This window comes from Choloepus didactylus, chromosome 7, assembly GCF_015220235.1.
Source record: "Choloepus didactylus isolate mChoDid1 chromosome 7, mChoDid1.pri, whole genome shotgun sequence".
NCBI lineage: Eukaryota > Metazoa > Chordata > Mammalia > Pilosa > Megalonychidae > Choloepus > Choloepus didactylus.
The window spans coordinates 75,923,746-75,945,260 of record NC_051313.1 but is presented as its reverse complement, the minus strand read 5'-3'; the positions used below and the strand labels follow the sequence as shown (position 1 = coordinate 75,945,260).

Here is a 21,515-nt window from a genome sequence, read left to right as displayed (position 1 = left end):
ATAGAGCTGCTATGATTGAAATATCTGCTTTTTTATTTATCTGCTAGAGCAGAGAAAAGTGAAAATTGGTAACTTAGATTAATAAATTATTAAAGATACCCGGAGGTTATCCACATTCAAAAATGCAGTGTTCTGCTAACCTAAGAGCCATTTCTCCATTTCTTTATTCATCTAAACTTTGTGTGTATATCCAATTTCATTTTAACATTAGCTGTCTATACATTTACTTTTCTCATAGCTTCTTTCAATCTGTTTACAAAGCAGTGATCAGTTTAACCAGTATCCATAGCATGCATAGGATAATAATAGCCAGTATTTATGGGAGAAAGGCATGGTTACATAGGGCAAGTGAAATTTGAGGAACAGCGAAAGCAATTTTAAAAGCTCTAAATTAATGATAAAGAAAAAAATGCACATGGAAAAAAGACCAATATATTAGCAATTCAAAATCTAGCATTATTGGGGAAAACCAAATGCCTTGAATTTCACAGGAAGCAACCCAGGGAGCCAGACTCAAGCAGCTCTACAGGAAAAGTGCTCTGAAGTGGGACCACGCCTACTTCCATTGAAGTTACTGTCATTATTAATATGTCTTCAAAATTTCTGAGCATTCAAAGCAACTCTTCAACTAAAGATAATATCTTCCCCAGTATTGGCTTGGCCCACTCCCTCACTCCCTTTGGTTTTCTACTCAAACGTCCCCTTATCAAAGAGGCATTCCTTAACATTCCTAACTAGAGGAGCAAACGACGCACACTTTTCTTCATAGCACTTGTTACCGCCACCTTTTGCATTTACTTGATTACTGTCTGATCCCCTCAGGGACTGTCAGCTCCATGAGGACAGGGTTTGGACAGTTTGGTTCACTTCTGTATTCCCAGAGTTTGGGGAAGAGTATAGATTCAATAAAGCCTTCAATTTAAACTTCACAGTGATTCTGTAAGTAAATGGATGCTAAGAGTTAAATGAGTTCCCCCAACATTACCAGGGCAATCAGTGGAAAAGTTAGAGTCAAACCCATGTCTTTGCATTTCAAATCCCATGCTCTTTCCACTACATCATACAGTTTCTCGTTTTCATAATGTGACTTAGGATAAATCTGGAAATTTCAATCAAATCTTTGTTTTTCTAGTTTGCTAATGCTGCTGGAATGCAAAACACCAGAAATGGATTGACTTTTATAAAAGGAGGTTATTTGGTTACACAGTTACAGTCTTAAGGCCATAAAGTGTCCAAGGTAACAACATCAACAATTGGGTACATTAATTGGAGGATGGCCGGTGGCGTCCGGAAAATCTCTGTTAGCTGTGAAGGCACCTGGCTGGTGTCTGCTCCAGAGTTCTGGTTTCAAAATGACTTTCTCCCAGAACATTCCTCCCTAGGCTTCAGCTCCTCAAAAATGTTACTCTCAGTTGCTCTTGGGGCGTTTGTCCTCTTTTAGCTTCTCTGGAGCAAAAGTCTGCTTTCAAAGGCCGTCTCCAAAATGTCTCTGTAAGCTGAAGCTCCTCTCTCAGCTCCTTTGCATTCTTCAGTGTCCCTCTTGGCTGTAGCAAGCTTGCTCCTTCTGTCTGAGCTTATATAGTGCTCCAGTAAACTAATCAAGGCCCATGCTGAATGGGCGGGGCCACATCTCCATGGAAATTATCCAGTGAAAGATCTTGCCCACAGTTGAGTGATCACATCTCCACGGAAATATCCAATCAAAAGTCTCCAACCCTATCAACACCAATATGTTTCCTGCCCACACAAGACTGCATCAAAGATAATGGCATTTTGGGGGACATAATACATTCAAACTGGCACATTTGCGAAAATGGGGCATGGTGAAGGTTAATTGTCCATCTAAAAAGAATATGTATTTTTCATTTATTGGTTTGGCATATGACATATTTCCTCTTTCACATGTACAAGCAAAAGCCTATTTTCAGAAATATACAAAGGTATTTAAGCATATTTATACTCATGAATAATATAGAGAGACAAAACTTGACACTTTGTGATAACCCTAGATCTTAACATAAAGGATATTAGAAAATCAAATTAACCAAAATCATTCATCCAACAATTTAGTAAACATTTATCAAGTATCTTTTTTGGATCAGACCCTGTGCTGAGGTGATACAAAGATGAATAAATGATAGTCTATGTTCTTAGATGGGTTAAATCCACATAAAGATATAGACATAAGTATAATCACAATATAATGTAATATAATCACAATATAATGGAATTAGAGGCTTTATAAATTGTTCTAAAGGCATAGAGGAATTGGTGACCAGTTCTCTTAGAAGAATCAAACAGTAGAGTTGCAGTTTGAGCTGCATCTTGGAAGATGAGTAGGTATTCCCAGATCTATGAACAACAGAGGGAGTAGCAAATACATGCAGCTGGGAAACGGCACCTGTATTCCAAGAAGTTCAAGATGGTCTGGGCACATGGAGGCACAGCTGGAAATGGGACTGTCAAACAAGCATAGTAATACTATCTGTGTTGTTGACAAGGTTCAATGAGTTAATGTATATGAAACAGGTCAGCATAGTGCCTCACATAGTGAACTTGTCTTAAAAAGGAGGATTTGACATTTTTGTAATTCCATAATTCCAAAAGAAGAAAAATGTCTCCTGGTAAAAAAATAAACACACTGTTCATCAAGTAAAATTCTTTCTGTGAGTACCCATGCAATAGAAATGGCATACATATTAGTATACAGAGCTGTGCTCAAAACCCTAGAACCTAAGCTATTATCTGTTTTTAGTGAGAACCAATACAAATGACAGTGAGCTAAGGAAGTAATGAAGCAATCCTGTATTTAATTAGAATCAGCTGTGATATAGACTTCACTTGCTTAGATAGCAGGTTGATTTTAGAGAAGAGATTGTAAGTTTGATTTGCTCTTCTATTACTCATGACCTCAATCTTTAGGGAAATGACACGATAATTTAATTCTCAAACATTCATTTAGAATGTCAGTGATAAATGATCAGAAATATTGCTGTTCCTGTTGCACGGCTTTTCTTATTAGATCTTTCCTTTCCTCACTTCTCCTTCCTCCACTCAGCCCTAAGAAACTAACTCTTGATATTGGAATGATAAAGCCTGTCACAATAAACCAAATCTTCTGTCACAATCTTTCTCCTTTTCTCCTTGTCTATTGTCTGCTCCTAAAAATCTTCAGTTTGGTACTTGCATGGCAACTTCACATTTCTGCATAATTGAGAGCCAACACTAATTCATCCAATTGTCTGTACCAGTCAGTATAAGAAAATGGTAATTTTCCTTTTCTTTGCATCTTACAATCACCTAAATAAGCAGCTCTAATGCTGGGCTATTGAATTACACAATAAACAAAAATTTCCCATCATTTAACGTTTGTCAAAGACTTAATGCTGTGAGTCCACAAGAGCAAAAAGCAGAAGAGAAATGTGCACTTATCCAGTGAATTCAATCAATGCAAACTGCAAATGTAAATTAATTATTCAAGCCACCAAAATCTATTGTTGTTGTTTTGTAATGCCTAAATTATTTGAGGAAAAAATTATCCTAACCCTATAAGAAAGCTTGGCCTTTGTTTACTGTGTATAATAAAAATCCTCTTGCATTCTAGTCAAAACATTACTTAAGGGATTTTGCAAATGAGTAAAGGAAGACACTTGGAGTAGATTGTGTATCAGCACCCAGATCTCAGAGCATGTAAGGGCTCATCAGAAACTGCTATCATTTGGCCCAGAGTTAGGGATTTTGCTGCCCCTACCTCTGGACCTATGATCCCCCACCACACACACACACACACACACACACACACACTCACACACACACAGGGTTCATCTGGGGTTCCCAACAGGCTCTTCCTCAACCAAAATTTCCACTGAGTATCAGGGACTTAGTGAGAAACACACCATTGTCAAGAGTCAAAAAGAAAAAAAAACAGGTAAGGCCATTCTTTGATTATGTCTACATAATGTAAAAGAGAATATTTAGCAATTATATGGATGAGTTTATCAAAATGGTGGGCAAGAGAAACTATTTAGACTGCTAAATAGATTCTCTACTTAGGTTTCTAATTTGTCTAACCCAGTAGTTTCAATGGCAGTCATCCTGCCCCCCAAAGGATTTTTGTCAAGGTATGAAATTATTTTCTGTTCCCCGGGGGGTAGCGACAGGGGTTGCTACTGACACCTAGTGGGCAGAGAGAAGGGATGCTGCTAAACATCCTACATGCACTTAGCAACCCCACAACAAAGATTTTTCTGCCCAAAATGTCGATAGTGCTGAGTTTGAAAAATACTGGTCACATTTGAGCAATTTTCTACAGGGAAAGATTGGCAACACTCAAAACTGATTATACAGAGAAACAAGAAAAATGCAGTGAAGCATCCAGATTAATCCCAAATAAATAACGTTTGTTTGTTTGTTTGCCTTGGAGTAGAATATCACATTGGTTTTCTTTAATTTCATAACTACAGAGTATATCCAATGTTGTCCTTTGAGGAAAAGATCAGTTTTAACTAAAATAAATATATTAATTAAAATATCAAATGATACAGTGTTTAAACCCTTAGTTTTTGGTCTACTTTTGATTTAAAACGGGTCAAAGGCATCATTTCATCAGGCAGGGGAATCTCTCTGCGGAACGAAAACAATCTGGCCAGTCTGTCGGCCCTGTGGTGTAAGCCTGAAGCAGTTGCTATAGCAAATATCTGTTTTATGAATACTACCAAGTAACCCAAGCGGTCAGAATGAAAACAGACTTGATTAAATGCAGACTAAATGACCTTTAAAATTATTTCATTGCCTCTGGATAGTGTTTCGGATTTTTGTAGACAAATAACAACTCCGTATGCACTTGCGACAGCTCAGACTCTTTCTATAAAAGGGCAGGACAGCACGCAGCCGTGTGTCTGCCAGAGTCTTCCAGAACACCCTTGGCAGCCATCAGTGGTGTGGAGAAATCCATACTGTTTAAGAAGCACAGCAAGACGATTAGTGTGAGCTGGGTTCCAATTTACTAGCTGGATATAGCGACACATTTACCATCTCAAGTTAATTTTTCTCTCTGCAGACTTGAATGTTCATGGTTCTAACAAAAATCACAAATCTTATGGAAACCTATGGTATAAAATGCAAGCACACTGTCACCTGAGTAAATCAATAAGGGATAAGTTTTGTCTTCAATAACCTTTAAATTTCACCCTTCCTCCAGGTCTCTCACATGGCTATTTGTGATAAGCTTTTGGTGACTTGTTTTTGCCTTCTCTAGCAATATGCTATAGCTCAAAATTAGTCCTTCCTATCCCCTAATATTCAAAACTCACTTTATTTAAATGTTGTGGGCTCAAAGAATCTATAGCACTAACAAAGTAATTCACATTACAAAGTAAATGGCTGATGGCTAATGTAATGTGCTAAAACTTCAAAAATATTTAGAATTTGAAAGAGTTGTGAAACTAAAGAATGAGTTTTTAATTACGAGACATCAGGCACAGGCAGGGTAATTTCCTAGCACCTCCCGAATCACAGTATATAAGCATTTTCTACTATGATCAATAAAACTGGTTCAAATCTCACAAAATACTATAGCTCTCACTTTCAACACTACATGGGATTTTACCAACACTGAAGCCCAGCATATCATACCAGGACTTAACTCCTAGGAATCAGAAAAGAATTTGAAAGAAAACTAAGGTCTGAGTAATCACCTGTCTGCAGGACTGCTCACAGGTGTTTTCACTTATTCTGTAATATAATCCTCTTAACCTTTCAAGATGGATCCTCTTAGCCCCGTTTTAGAGACAAGAAAACTGAGACTTACAAAGATTACATAACTTGTCCCAAATCACATACTTAGAAGAAAAACCAGGATGTTAAACAGCTCTGCTAACTCTGAATCCCATGCACTCTGGATAAACACCTGGCTCATTTGGTCTGAACAGAAAGAAGCCAGCATCAGGTAGGCATCTACTATGTTCTTAGCATGTTCTGGACCCAGTGATTCCACAGCACGGCCGGTTTCATTGTTAAAACAAACCTGTGAATAAGGTGTAATCTATCCCAATTTAACAGATTAGGAAACGAACATTCAGAGTGGTTGAGGTCACAACTGGCAGGTAGCAAAGCTGAATTTGAACCCAGGAATGCCTGGGTATGGATTCTAATCCTAAATTTACTAGAGTCTCTGTGTCATGTCTTTGGTTTCAACTAGAAAAACAGTGATAATAATCAAAGAAATAGGGCAAAAAGTATTTTGAGCACAATTTTCCACAATTTAAGGATTTTTTTCATCCAAAACAGAAGAGATTCCACAACCTTGCATACTCACTGGTGTAACATTTAACTTCTTGCTGAAAACAAATATTTATTTTGTATCTTGTCTAAATGTTTTGTTAAGTCAGTTTTGTGAATACTGGTAAGTTTCTGTCCCCATGGTTTATTGATTTTCATTGTTCATGATGGTGTTTCAGGGTTTGGTTTTTTTTTTGGGGGGGGGGAGAAAAGGAAAGAGGGAAAAAAATAATTCAAAACACTTGGCAAAGAGGCTCTGCTAATGAAATACACAGTTATTAAAAAAAAAAGAAAATAAACTTTAATTTAGACATTTTATCTATATAATACAAAAACAACAAAAATGTTTGAAAACATCCTGTTACTTGCCTGAAGTTTTTTCACTTTTCACACAGAAATTTGCCTCCATGTAAAAATAGGTACAATGTCCCAAATGCCCAAGTTTTTGAGATATCACCCAGTAACTTTCCATAAAAGGAAAGTACCTCCTGTCATGCATTACTCATCAAAGCAGAAGCATCTATATTTAATATTGCTATATCCAGCAGTTTCAATGTACATTTTTATACATATCAACACCCATGGAAGAGGTCAGCGGCTATGGCGAGTAACCTGGTCGGTCATGGCGAGCAACCTGGTTGGTCAAGATTATAGTCAGACAGGAGGGGACAGGAGTTTGGGAGAAGACCAAGAAGGAAACCTGTGTTCCCTAGATACAAATTGTACTTACAAATAAATCTCTGAAGTTCTATTCTACTTTGGTGCCTCAGATTGGCGTTTAGGAAACACTATTCTCAAAGATTAAGTGAAACAGACGTAATAACACTGTTTCCTTTCCAAATCTGAATATGAATTACTCAACTGGTGGTGTTGCCATAATTATCTAAGCCACAGAACCAGATGAAATTGTTGTAATACTTATCTTGTGATGACGATACTGACAATGATAATAAGTACCTCATGATAGTGTTATGAGGATTCAATGGGAGAAGAGAAGGTTATTTGAAATATTTGGCACAGAGTAAGCCGTCAGTAATGTTAGTTCCATCTCCAACCTCCATCACTTTTAAAACGAGGAAGTTCATTTTCCAGCCATTTGTCTTTATGACTGGAATCCCAGCTCAAAGCATCATAACTGTACATGGAGGAAATCAAAGACTTCGAACTTGGTTTTGTAATGTAGAATAAAAACCTAGTTGGGCACTGACCTTATTCATTTAACTTCAAACACTCAACTAAAAAAATTAAATGAAAGATCTTTTCTGAAGTAGGGCTCTTTGATTCTGATACCCAACCTAGGCTTGGGCAACTCAAGAATTTCTCCAGTTTTATGGATAGGTTCCTAGAAATTGCCCAACATTTCTCATAAATAATTTAACTGTCACTGAGAAACACTCATAAAATATTTTGGAATAAAAATGGGCTTGGTTTTAATTTTGATTGTGAAATCAAAAAACTGCAGGATCACTGCTATAGGATATTAAGTTTCTAACGTACAATAAGAATAAAATATTATGGATGAAAAGCACACCTCTTCACCTTTGATTAAATAGTTACTAGTGTTTATAAAGAGTAAATATTGTAAATATCTATATATTATATACGTGTTGAGACAAGGAATCCTAGTGGGTTTACTAAGTGAAATAGATTACCAAAGAAGTTGTGCCATTTGCCATATGTTGGCAGTTGTTATTGCTTTGTTTCATTGTCACTTGTTTTGCATTTTTAATTTTTTTTTTAACAAAAGACAAAGCCCCTGTTTGGAATTGAGGTAAAAACAAAGGCCTGAATCTGAGGGTCATGCTTTGCTGATTCAGATCCAGAAGTAAGCTGTTTGTTTCAGGGTAGACTGAGGATTTGAATCATCTGGGAAAAAGCATTTAAGGGGAAACATTTAACAGCTGCTGAAGCTGAGACATGAATACATGTAAACAATCCAAGAAAACACAACCTATTGTACATTAAAAAACACATTTTATCATCTGCAAGTTTTCTGTTTTCATTTTTAAACTATCCTTAGGGAATGACCAGTGCTCTATAACTAAGCTATGTTTTTCTGTTCATCCTTATTACTCACATTGTGGTCTGTGGACCAACAGTACTGGCAGCTCCTCCAAACCTGATAGGAATGTAGAATCTCAGGCCCCGTCTCAGACCTACTGAATCAGAATCTGCATTTTAACCAATTCCCCAACGGATTCATATGACCATTAAATTTTGAGACATACCACTATAAAAAAAAAAAATTTCACTTCCCATTTCATTCAAGGACTCCTTCACACCCACAGATCTTGTGTATGCCAAGCACTGTACTAAAAGCTTTACGTATCTATTCTCAGTGGGTCTCATCCAGGCCACATATTAGAATCACTTGGGGAGATTTAAAAACTAACAGTATCAGGCCTTACTCCAGAGTGTGATTTAATTAGTCTGAGAAGAGGTCTGAGCAAAGGTATTTTTAAACTTCCCTGGTGAATCAATGTGCAGCCGCAGCCGAAAATAGTTTATTATCCCATTTCATGCTTACCTGCATACATCCAGGTGTGTATTATTATACCACATTAAGGAGGAACTTGATCAATGGTTGCATAGCATGGATTTAAACCCAAGTCTTTCTGATTTCTAAGTTTTGGTCTTGTATTTTATATACACTAGTGCAGTGCTGGGGGCCTTAATGCCAGCAACTGGTTCCAAACTCCCCATTTTGTGGTTACCCCAATATGTAACGCTTGGTGGAAAAGGCTAGAGGGGCAGGGAAAAAAAGAGTAGACTCAAAGATTTTAAGGTCAAGCAGGACTGGGATGCAAAGATGAAGAGCCATAAAACTGCTTCCCTACAAAATCCCAGCCCACTTCTGATTCTATTGAGGCTATTCAACTAATGTAGGATGGATTAATGAATCATTCTAACACTAGAGTCCCATCTCCAGAGGTGTTCGCCATACTTGTGAGCAAAAGTTATCCTGAAATCTGGTTATCCCAACACAGGACAACCAATAAGAGGATGGTGTCTGGAATGTTCCCATAGAGTCAGAGAGGATGTGAGTCATGCCCTCATGCGTCATTTAAGCAAGCCATGTGTAGATGATTTTAAGCATTTACCATAAATGGATCCCTACATTACCATCTGTTCATTTTAGGTACAGGAAATATTATAAGACTATTCTTGTTATATAGACTTCCAGTTAGTAGTTTTGAAAAGGATTTCTCCTTTCTTCTGAAACATACAAATAAATCAAAAGAAATGGGCATTTTCCTATACAAACCATGCTTGGAATAGTGTTAAATTGCTCTTTGTCAGCTGGCCCACCTCCAGGGACTGGCTCTGTCTCAGAGATTATACCTAGTATCATCCTAAAATGTGGATGTTGACTTGGGAAGCCCAATTTAACTGACAGATGTGGGAAATGGCACATAGGAAATTTCCCATTTGGGGGCAATGAGAATGCTAGGGAGTGAGAGTTGAGCAGGTATGGCTATAATAAAACTTCATTTGTTTTCTCATTTTATATGATCTTATTTTTGATAAAGAAACTCAGTTTTTTGATACATAAGATTGTATTTATTTATGCCTTTTTAAATGCAAATGCCAAATTTTACACTGACTTGGAAGTTTGCCATCAGGGAAAAACTGAAATATAAGTATACCTTACTTCTGTGCAAAAAGATAGCCTCCTCTTAAAATAGTAAATAACAAATTTTTGCCCTTGAACTATACCTATGTCAACCTCAAACTAAAGAAATTTTTAAAAAGAACACAGTGGTGAAAAAAATCATAACTTTAAGGAAATAATTAGCTCCCCTTATTTTGAATATAAATTATTTGTATTCTAAAACCTTTGACTTCATCTAGAGCCACATTAATCAAAGGGCACAAAGTTTTGAAATACTAATATTTTAGCATTATTCCAATATTAGGAATGAATGAAAAAATAATGGGGTTTGCATATAAGAAAAACGTAGAGATCCTCTGTCTGCATTTGCACTTCTGAAAAATCTGCTACTTTAAATCATTGATCAAACTCCTCTCCCTTGGCTCCTGGATCTTTGTTTTCACTGATTCCAGAGGAGTCAGTACCACTTGCAAAGTGTCCAGGAAGAGGAATTTAGATTGTGAATGGTGAGCCTTGGCATCTACTAAACAACTCAGATGCACTCTGCCCCCTGGTGGACTATTTAAGAGTCGGTTTTGATGAAAGGTTCAGAAACTGCACTTCCACCTGCATCCCCTACCAGCCTCTTCCCTCTTGAAAACTCAGGTGTTCCAGTTGAAAGTCTTTGCCCCCATCATTTATATATTCACTTGAATTAACTATTCCCTTTTATATAATGTAAGAACTCTGGGGTACCTACTCAGCCCTCTACAGCGAAAATAAGAACCACTTTAGATCAACTCATCATTAGTTGTTATTGTGGGTTTCCCTGGGTAAAAAGAAAACAGAGAAATGGAAAATGAGATGCTGAGGAGATGTGGATGTGACAAGGAACTCTGGACTATGGGAAGACAGGTAAATGACAAAGAAGTGGAAGAAGGTTAAAGGTGAATAAGAAGGTATCTTAGGAAACTAAATATTTTACAGCTTCATCTTGGGATGTGAAAGCCACTATGAACCATCTCTCCTCCTCCCTTTAAGCCTTTGGGCTGTGTGTCACCAACCTAGGGGGGTTAAGTGTGAAAGGCTGCAAACCTCAGTCCCTTCTAATTTTTCCAAGTTTCTTCTATCCAGTGTACTTTGTCTACAAGTATCCCACATTCACTAAGGAAGCAATGGAAAATAATAGCTAATAGGCCATCTGTGAGAGCCAAAAAGGCTTCAGGCATCTTGATAGATACTTGACACAAATGGGCTTTAACCTTTTGCACCAACTTGCAAGTGGGCTGCATTTGAGAAGGAGAACCACACAGGTCTACCTGCAATTCAAACCTAGGATTTTCTGACTTTGTAACTTGAAAACACCCTTTTTGGTCTTCTTTGCTGGCATTTTGATAGGTCAGTCTCCTCCTCTCAGATCTTCCCCAAATCATCTCCTAATCCAGCTCCACTTATTTCAAGCACTATACAGTACCTTGGAATAACACTACCCATCCTAGCACCCAACATTCTCTCCTAAGAATGCTGATATAAAAAACTCATGATAGTGGATCTGAATTATTCTCTTTGCAGAATGTGAAAGCACAATCTAAGTCCTTCTGTGTTCCTCCCACATATATTAACTAATCCCTCAAAAATTGTGGTAGTACCTGCCTGTACTCTACAGTATCATTTATCATCAATCATCCTTATGATGGCTCAGATTCCTAAATAAAATCCCAGAGTCCAATGACCCAATCTTTCCAAAATAATAGAATTAGCACCCAGTGCTTTTTAGAACACAAAAAGGACTTTTATTTCATTACTTTCCTAAATTTCATTTTCAATTACACGTTTTTGAAAGGTGGAATACCAAAGGCAATTTTCAGACACAGCAACTCCATCAAATACACATAATCTGAGATTTTAGTTCTTGAGTGAATTATAGTCCTTTTGAAGTTTCCTGGTTAAAGAAGATAAAACTAAGATAAGAGAAGAAATCGAAGAATATTGTTCCATAGGAAATGTACTGAACACAACCATTCACTCATGGGTGCAGTGTCCACTTTGGAAAAGGAAACTCTAAAATTCCCAGAAACACAAAACAATATTGGTATTTTTGGATGGGTACACATTCATGTTTGTTTGAAAATTTGTGCAATTAAACAATATGAAAAATATTTTTTACCATAGCCAATGAAAATATATTTCCATTTCTATTTAAGTTAAACTTTAAGTTAAATATTCCATCTCCCATTTTATTTTCTGCAAAAAAAAAAAAACACAAAAAAGCCTTGTGTCTAGTTTGTGAAACAAACTATGCTATAGGCGGCAGTAACTGAAAAAGATCTTAACAGGTTTAACAACATACCCCTAGAATGAATAAAACACTTTGCATAATCATATGCTATGCCGGATGATGATTCTAGATCTCTTATAACTACAGGGTTTTACAAGCTTCTACTTCACACAATATGCCCCAAATCCAGTCAATTCAGCCAAATAAGCAAAAATTTAGATGGGTAATCTACAAAATGGCAAACAACCTATTTGACTAAATTGACCATGTTTTGTTCATATGAGGCCACAATCATTGTAGGTGTCTTATAAAGAAACCATTTATAACTGGCTATTTGTTTCAATTAATTTATCTACCTCAGGCTCTTAGAAGTTGACTTAATGGCCTCTGAGGCCCAAAGAAAACATAGTTGCATAAACAAATGACAGCATATTAATAACATAAAAACAAACAGCAAACAAAAGACAAGCATATTAGTAACATAAAAACAAATACCACACTGTATGCACATTCATAACAGTAGCAAGCTGGATATCTCCATAGGAGAACTGTCACACCAAACAAACAAAGAAACTTGGTGATCCAGCTGAAATATAAGATTATCTAATGCCAAAAATTTTCTTACTCATGTGACAGGTATAAATGTTGATCAAAATTCCCATTTTTATTCAGCTTACATGTGAGCTTTGAATAGCATATTTTCAAGAGTCATTACCCCAAAGTGAAAGTCTGCACAGTAGGTAGGCAGTGCACTTCAACTCAATACATCTATTGTCTGACAATTGGACTGGGGAGCTTCAAGCAGGGAGTGAATCCATTTTACAAAGATAACTTGCTTCTGCAGACAAAAGGTGTCAACTGCAGAAAGGCTGCTATGAAGAGTGGGCTGTGAATCTTCTCTGGCATATTAAATGCTCCAAACACACTTTTTTTTTTTTCCTGTACAGATGATCCTTTAAGGCTTTTTTATTTAGATAATGCATTTTTTATCTTTTTCCATATGATCTTGTCCTCCTGTACTGTGGAGCCCTCAGAGTAAATTTGAGATAACTAAGTATTGTTGAAATTTGAAAAGACTGATAAGCTATTCCAGATATTACATTCATTGAGGTCAGAGACAAATTTCCAAGATTCAAAGTTTGCCAGTTTCCTGAATAGCCTAGTAAGTCTCAGGTTTAGTTCTGTGAGTTAGAGGGAAAACAAGCTCAATTTTAGCTTCCCTCACCTTTTCGAAAGTTCTTGCATGTCATTTTCCATGAATCTTTGTTCCTGCCCACAATGTGATAGCACAAAAAAAGAAACAGTTTTGTTTCCCACTTTAAGATGGTACTTAGGGCTCTTACTGCATTTTGAAGATTTCTAGAGAAGGGAGCTAATTCTCTTGGTTATTTTATGTTAGCACACAAAGGAATTACAGATGGGAAGAAGAGTGCAAATGACTATCAGAAAAAAGTCTCATGCATTAAGATTTTTTTACAAGTCATAATATACATCTTCCTATTGCCCCACATTCCTCAATTGTTTAAGAACTGTTTCTGTTTCATCAGTCTCCTTCATATCTTACTGAATTAAATAAGGAATAAAGATAACTTCTCTTGTTAAAGAGAAGTATTTATCAAATACTAACCAGTTTAAATGATTGCATTTGTAAGAAATATAGCAGCAGATTGGGCTGAGTCACCCATCATATCCTCCATTTATAGGAATTTAAGGTGTAAAATGACAGTTACGTGAAATTAGGAGGAAATATCAAGCAATCTGCAGACTTTGGCACTAGCACACATAAGGTTTTCTTTGGGTTTTTAGAAATGTGGTTTGACAGTCACTAAACAGGAATTTTTAAAAGTACAAATCTGCAGAAAACAATCATAGGGGTTGGTTCTGAGGTTAACTCTCCCAATCTCCCATTCCCACCCACCCCCCATTTAGTTTCAATTATAATAAAAATAGAGATCTTAGCATCAGAATTTTGCTGTTAACTCTTCAAGATTTTTCTGCATACACTTAAGATTTGAAGCACCAAATTCACAAGTTTCCCCAACAAGTTTAAATAAACAAAACAAAACAAAAAAAAAAACGAAGACAGGATGCCAAATAACTCTTCTTGAATGAAGCGGTAACAAAAAGTTCTCTCCAAAACACCACAGGATATTAAACATCTAGTTCAAGTACTGTCAGGCTGTATGTAGATCTGTCTCAGAAAGGCTTCAGACAACAACTACAAGTACCACTGGTTCTAGAGGGCATCATCCACCATACCAAAAGGAGGGCAAGCATTACCTTTCCAAAACAAAAGTTGTAACCCCCTTGGATAGGTTGCCACAGAGAGTCAGTGCTGAGCTCAGCGGGTTGAAGGGAGGAAGTGAGCCTCCTCCTCAGTACAGAAGCTCCACTTTTAGTTTGAACAGTTCCTTCAGAGCTCTCTCTCTCTCTGAGCTAGGTCCTGGCTTCTCAGGACCCATTGCCTTTGCCCAGGAAAGCCTAGCTCCGACTCGGTAACAGGGAAAGAAGAGCCGACCTACCTGTGCAACCAGACTCAAAATGGTCCCCAAAGGCCGCTTTGGCGACCCACTGCAATTGACAAGTCAACTTGTGCACTTAAAGCGTATCAGTTTATGGAAAGCTTGTTTGAAATCCTCGTTGGACATAGTATAGATGATGGGGTTGATGAGGGAGTTGAGATAGCCCAGCCATGTGAAGAAGTCAAAGATGGCCAGATGGAACCAGCAGGCATCCTTGCAGATAGGCAACACCAGAGAGATGATGAAGAAGGGCAGCCAACACACAATAAAGGCTCCCAAAATGATCCCCAGGGTCTTGGTGGCTTTGCGCTCCCTAGCGGCCATGAGTTTCTTCTTCTCTAGCAGGGCGTCGGAGACTCTCACTTTGACTTGGTTCACGTACACTGGAGACCCAGATTCGCTGGGCAATTCGGGGGCCCTCGAGTTAATGGAGGTGACGGAAGACGTGGACCCGGGAGAGTCGGTTATCAGCTGGGCTCGGGTCAAGCGCTTGCCAGTCTTGTTGGGCGTCTGTTTCAAAATCCTGGAGCGAGCTTCCACATAGATGCGGCCGTAAAGTGCGATGAGGAGCAGGGTGGGGAAATAGAAAGCGCCCACCGTGGAGTAGACCGTGTAGAGGACGTGGTCGGTGTTCACCACACAGTCTGACACCTCCTCCTCAGCTTTGGCCTGGCGCCAGAAGAAGGGGGGCAGCGAGATGGAGATGGAGAAGACCCAAACCAGTACGATCATGACCGCCGCCCGTTTGGGAGTCCTTTTGGCTGAGTACTCCACCGCGTCCGTGATGGCCCAGTAGCGGTCCAAGGCGATGACACAGAGATGTAGGATGGAAGCAGTGCAACAGGTGATGTCCGACGACAGCCATAAGTCGCAGACCACCTGGCCCAGCGTCCAGCGACCGGTGACCGTATACATGGTGCTGATGGGCATCACCAGGATGGACACGAGCAGGTCGGTTACCGCCAGGGAAGCGATCAGGTAGTTGGCCGGGGTATGCAGCTTCCGGGTTCGGTACACAGTGGCGATCACGAAGGCATTGGAGAGTGTGGTGGCCAAGGTGATGAGCGCCAACAGCATGATCAGCAGCACTTTCCAGGGCAGGGCGATCGAGTCCTGGTAAATGTAGTCCTCGGCGCTACAGTTGTGGGAGGGAGCAACGGAGAGGTTTGTTTGTGCACGCCCGCTCAGGGAGCCCGCGGGCGGTGGTGCGGCGCACTGGGCGCCGGGTTCCTCCATGGCTCTCCTCGCCCGGGCTCTGGCGCGCAGCTCTTGGGCATGGAGCAGAAGAGGCAGAGGGCAGAGGACCGCGGAGGAGAGCACAGGCGTGTCCCTCGTTGCTAGTCAGTTCTGTAGGTTCTTCAATTACTCCTCCGCCCAGGTCCCCAGCTGTAACTAGAGGTCACCCGCACGGCAGCCGTACCGGGCCGGCGCGTCCTCTGCACTTCCCGTGCGCCTGGCGCTGCCGCCGCGTTCTTGGCAGCTCCTTTCCACGCCCCGTCTTAGTCCGGGGTTGCTAAAGACTGGCTCACCCAGCCCCACTCCAATCTTCCTACTACCGAGGCATCTAGCGGAGGAGGGGATTTTTTGTTTGGGAAGGGGGCTTCGGCCAAGTGTGGTCTCTTACCCCAACTGCTCGGGGCTGAGCGTCTCCTAACCAGAGAGGTCCTGAATCTGTAGACTCTGCCCGCAGGAATTTCCTAGCTGTCAAGACCAAAGCTGGCTGGAGAGCGAAGACTCCTGGTCTTGCATTCCCGCCCCCCACCCCAGGCTGGGGCAGTTTCCTGCGGCTGCTGTGGCCACCGGAGCTGGGCGGGGTGAAATCTAGAAGCCGCGCCCGCACCTTGCGCCGCGCCGGAGCTCTGCCCTCCCTCTCTTTTCACGCGCTGGTCACTCGGGCGAGCTGCCCCGCGGGGACCCGGCCGCAGGAGGGGTTTCTCGGGGGCTGGGGCTGCGGCTGCTCGTGCCGTGCCACCGCCACCGCCTCCTCGGTCCCACGACCGCTTGGAGCCATGCCGCTGGGCGCGCAGGTCTGGAGAACCTGGCGCGGCATGCGGGTAAGAGGCAGGTGTCTGGGGGAGCTGGGAGGACGCGGCGTGCGCCAGCCGGAGGGGAACAAGTGAGCCGCGGCGCAGATCCGCTCCTTTTATAGAGTCCGGGTCCGGTCGGCCCGAGCCGTGCAACTCATGCAACGCGGCGAGTGAGGACGTTCACTCCTAGTCACCTTCCCTTTTCTCTCTCTCTCCTTCCTTTCCTCCCGCCCCGTCCCTCCCCGGCCAAGGAAGCTCCCGCCGGGTCCTACCGCCCTCTTTCCCCATCTCCCATTCTGTGGCCCCTCTCCCGACCCTTGCACCCCAGCGCCGTAGTTCTGGCTAGGAATGTGGGGTGTGGGGGGGGGTGACAGAGTCGGGCTCTTTCCTTTGCTTTCTTCGTAGCTGGCTGTGCGCGCCCTCCAGTCACACTCAGGCCCTCAACCGCGGATAACTGGCACAGTCCCCGTGTCCCTTCTTAGGCTCCCACTTCCTACCGCCCCAGCCCACCAAGCGATTGCAAGGTGAAGCAATTCCTACTCTCTGACCTCTCCTCTCTGAAATCTTAATCAGCCCTGAGGACCACACCCAGTTTAGAAGGAGGCGCCAGTAATATCGCCATAGAAGGAGACAACGGCCAATATGTGCATTTTATACTTCGGGCTTCAAATAATATTTAACTTATTACAATAAAAATAATTGTTCATATCTGGATTTAGGAATTTGTGCTTTTCATTCAACCCCTCCCCCTTAACTATGAGTCAGGACAAAATAAAAAGCTGTTTGCGAAAAAATGTAAAAGTATCACAAACAGAAGCCAACTGCATGTGAAATTAAACCTTCTGCCCCACACTTATGCTCCAGCCTCTCGGCAGTTCAATGCCTCTGTAAAACAGTTCCCTGTGAGCACCTTCCCTCCCACAGCCCCACCCCACCCCTGTCTCCTTCATCCTCAGCAGATATACATCAGGAAGTCCGCCTTAAGCTGCACCAAACAATCCCAGTGTCTAGGTCCCATGTCCCAAAGCAGATCCCCTGTGCTCAGAGTCTCTACTCCAAATGATAACCTTTACAGAAACAAATGTAGAACGCAGGGTAGAAGTACAAGTCCGGGAAAGTTTCAAGAGAAGCACCAGGAAAAAAACAATGTGTTTTCATCCCTAATTGCTGAGGTAGTACCCACAACGAATCCCGGTGCCTAAGTCAGTGTTTGGCACATAGAATGCACCCAAAAAACTGCACTGTAATTGAATTCTCAGGTTAAGGAGAGGTATATTTTAAAGGGAATCCCTCTCAGAGCCAGAGATTATCTGGCCTATCAATCCAGTTTTAGAGGAATTGAGATCCTTTGAGAGAAGAGTTTTTATCCAAGGTGACGCAGCTAATTAGTATCCCAAACCCAAGTCCTCTTAATCCCCGGGTCTCTAAGCCACAGTCAAAAATAAATAGACAAATAAATAAATAGCCTACTCTGTGCTGGCATTCCAGGCACCGAGGTTTGGAGGCGACCGGCGCAGCCCATGACCCAATTTCAAGCCGTTTATATTCTAGAAAAGGCAAACAAAAAATAACCAAGAACAAATACATAACCAGGGTAACTCCACATAGCATTAAGTGTTGTGAAGAAAACAGAACACATTAATGCACTGAGAGTGAGTGGCGCTCCTTTAATGTGACAGCTCCTCAGAGACGTCGTCTTGGTGCGGTTTCGGCTACAGAGGCCACTCTCGGGATAAAGGCACACCCTTCTCTTTTCTTCCCTCCTGTCCCCAGTGTCCAGCACTTCCTCCTTAGTACCACATTTTAAGGGGTCCTCCCCCATCCTCCACCCCACCGGCCAATCTAAGACTTCCTGGTTTTGCAAACTGCAGCGTTCTTCTAGAAACCAAAGAGGGAAACAGAGCAGGCGAGTTTAAACCGCTAGGTGGGGGGCGTTGGCCAGAATGGAGCCAAGTGTGTGTTGTTGGGGGTGGGGAGTATGCCAAGAAACTATTTTCCTGCAATTTTAGTGGAGTTGGGCAAGACAAGAACGAACGCTTGAAAGGAAGAGAGGCGTGGGAAGGCGGCGAAGTTCTTTCCTCTTTTTGTTTCTGCTCCTAAAACAAGCGAAGGAGAAAACTTGGCTTTAAAGGTGTGGGGACCTGTGGCTTGCTCCAGCCAGGCTTTCGCCAAGCTCCGGACCCTTAGCAGAACATGCCGCCACCATGCGGAGTCTGCACTTGAGCCACCCTCCTCCTTCCGTACGGTTGCGTGAACACCCCTAGCCGACGTACAGGCGGTATTTCGGCAGAGTTCAGTGCGGAACCACATTTCACTAACCTGGCTCCCGCATTTCACTCACTTCCTCGCACTTTAAAACATTTAAAATTGTAGGTGTTTGCACATGTGAGCGCGTGTGTGGAAACATCCAGCGAACAGGGGTTAAAGTGGCCTTTGCCCCGCCGCACCTGCGGAGGAGCAGCTCCCGGGGACGGTCCACGCGCGCTCTGCCAGTGGCGCTAGCAGGAACCGCTCAACGTCGGGGAATTCAGCACACAGAGGCTCAACGTTGGGGAGCAAGGAGAGAACGACTGGAAAAAGGTCTGGTATACCAGAGCGCAGCAGAAGTTAGTTGCGCAGAAATAAGCTCCTGTTTGACTACGGGCACTAAAAACTGTAAATTAATGCGCTCTTCTTACCAGGTCCACACGGGTGGACTTTCAGAAGACACCGAGGAGGCGGAGAATGAACCGCAGTGAAACCTGTGATCCCACACCAAGGTGGACACGGTAGTGAGCTGCGTATGGACAAGTCAAGAACCTGCCTCTCCTCCTCCCTCACCCCCAGGAGACCTCCCCTCTGCTAAACAGATATTGGGCGGCTGCGCAGCAAAATCCCGCACGCAGGCTGCAAAGTTTGCAGCGCAGCACTTGGCAGAAGTCCCTCCACCAACAGGCAACCACAACAAACTCCCCAAAGAACTTGATGCAACTCAGTGTAGCCAGCCCTTAATTAGCCCTCTTCTGTGGGGTATGCAGCGTCCCTAGGAGCTTACCTGCATCTGAGAAAGGGGCTCTTTAAGAGAAAGACAGAAGAAAGTACTTGTGATTATTTTTATCTTTGCTGAAATCAAAACACTAGAGCACTCGTGCTGTAGCCACTTTACTCCTTCGATAGAAGAAAATGCAACCCCACACCCACCATACCCACAGCTTGAAAATCCACAAGCAGTCCCTCATCACAAAATGTGGGGATTTGGCAAACCACTTTTCACAAGTCTTAATTCCTCAATCTAAAGCCGCTGATTTAAAAAGAAAAAAAAAAAAAAATCCGACCCAAGAAGTGGACAACAGACAACAGCCACCTCTCTCAGCCACCTCTCTACAACATCCAACCTCAGCCCGTTTCTACTTTTCTCTTATTATTGTCTCCAGTAACTCTTTTTCTTAAAAAGTTTTTTGGCAGTATTGAAAGTACAGGTTCTACCCTAGAGCCTTGATTCTTACCATCCTTGGTGTCTCCCTTCATGAAACTATAGAAATGTTCAGATAAATGAATATATGCATGCCTGCATAATACTTATACAAACAATTTCTGCATACAAATTCTGGAGTTTCCAGAACCAGGTCCAGGTCCTTCTCCATATTCATGGACCCCATTTTGGGCCTTTGGCCTGGTATTTGTACCATGGTGCTTATAAGTTATGTGTTTGATTAGGGATCTTTAAATCTTGCCAAATAATAAACTAGGTGCTTTGTTCTCTAAATACTAGGCTGGTATAATTTAATCCCTGACTATTAGTAGATATGCTATTGTATATAGAAGAAGACAGACAAAAACTTAGAGCATAACTTAGACCTTTTCTAATGCCTGTCTCTGTAGTAAGAACCTTTTTGCTACTCTGAACATGTACCTGCAAAAGGGGGATTACCACTGGTTCAAAGGTAGCCCAGTGCCAACTAGTAGAAGAACTAGCTCCCAACTAAGGTCTAAGTTACTTTATTTCCTGGCTGAAAACCTAGGCTTAGAAGAAAATTTTGAATTTAAAGCTAACATTAAATAATATAAGCAGAATTTGCATAGTGGTGGTGGGGGGGAGGGGGGATTGAATTTCTCTTCTTAGACAAACGGTGGGATTTGGCAATAATGAGAAATCTTTAGCTAGAAAAGCAATGCCAATGACTCCACCAAACTTTGAAACAACTTGTTTTAAGATGGCATATCATCAGGCAGCTTTCTTCAGGTTTCTTCTAAAACTTTCTGAAGTTTCTTCTGAAAATCTGATTTAAATAACTGAATAGTAAAGTTGTACATTAGCCTAAGGAAAAAAGCAGTAGAAATTGGGTTTTGTTCTATATGGCTTATTTCCAAATCAGGAAAAATTGCATCACTATGTGATTAGCTTTGATCTTGCAGAGAAAACAAGTCAAGCTTAGTTTTGTTGTTTCTTCACCTATAATTAATGAATAATATTTATCCTTTATTGAACACTATGTACTAAGCTAAGTGTCTCAGATACATACATTATCTTCTTTAATTATTATAACAACACTAAGAGCTGTATTATTGTGCTGGTTTGAATGTATTATGTCCCCCAAAATGCCACTATCTTTGATGTAATCTTGTGTGGGCAGACGTATCAGTGTTGATTAGATTGTAATTCTTTTGAGTGTTTCTGTGGAGATGCACCCCACCCAACTGTGGGTGATGACTCTGACTGGATAATTTCCATGGAGGTGTTACCCCACCCATTTAGGGTGGGTCTAGATTAAATCACTGGAGCCATATAAACGAGCGGACAAATAGAAGGAACTCAGTGCAGCTGAGAGTGACATTTT

At 41.3% G+C, this 21,515-nt stretch overlaps 2 protein-coding genes across 4 annotated transcripts in view; one reads left to right on the top strand and one right to left on the bottom strand.

Moving 5' to 3' along the window:
- The window catches only part of HTR1B (5-hydroxytryptamine receptor 1B), a 206,532-nt gene extending 189,832 nt beyond the window's left edge, over nt 1-16,700 (bottom strand). The window contains exon 1 of the mRNA XM_037843987.1: nt 14,430-16,700. Coding sequence (XP_037699915.1) covers nt 14,735-15,907 — 1,173 coding nt within the window. The 5' untranslated portion in view covers nt 15,908-16,700 and the 3' untranslated portion in view covers nt 14,430-14,734. The remainder of the gene's footprint in view (nt 1-14,429) is intronic.
- Nucleotides 14,678-21,515, top strand: part of MEI4 (meiotic double-stranded break formation protein 4) — a 613,415-nt gene continuing 606,577 nt past the window's right edge. For 2 of the 3 annotated variants that reach the window (XM_037843991.1, XM_037843988.1), the window contains exon 1: nt 16,620-16,725. The gene's annotated coding sequence lies outside the window, so the exon portion shown is untranslated. Of the gene's footprint in view, nt 15,623-16,619; nt 16,726-21,515 lie in introns of those variants that run through there. The other variant, XM_037843990.1, reaches the window with a different exon arrangement.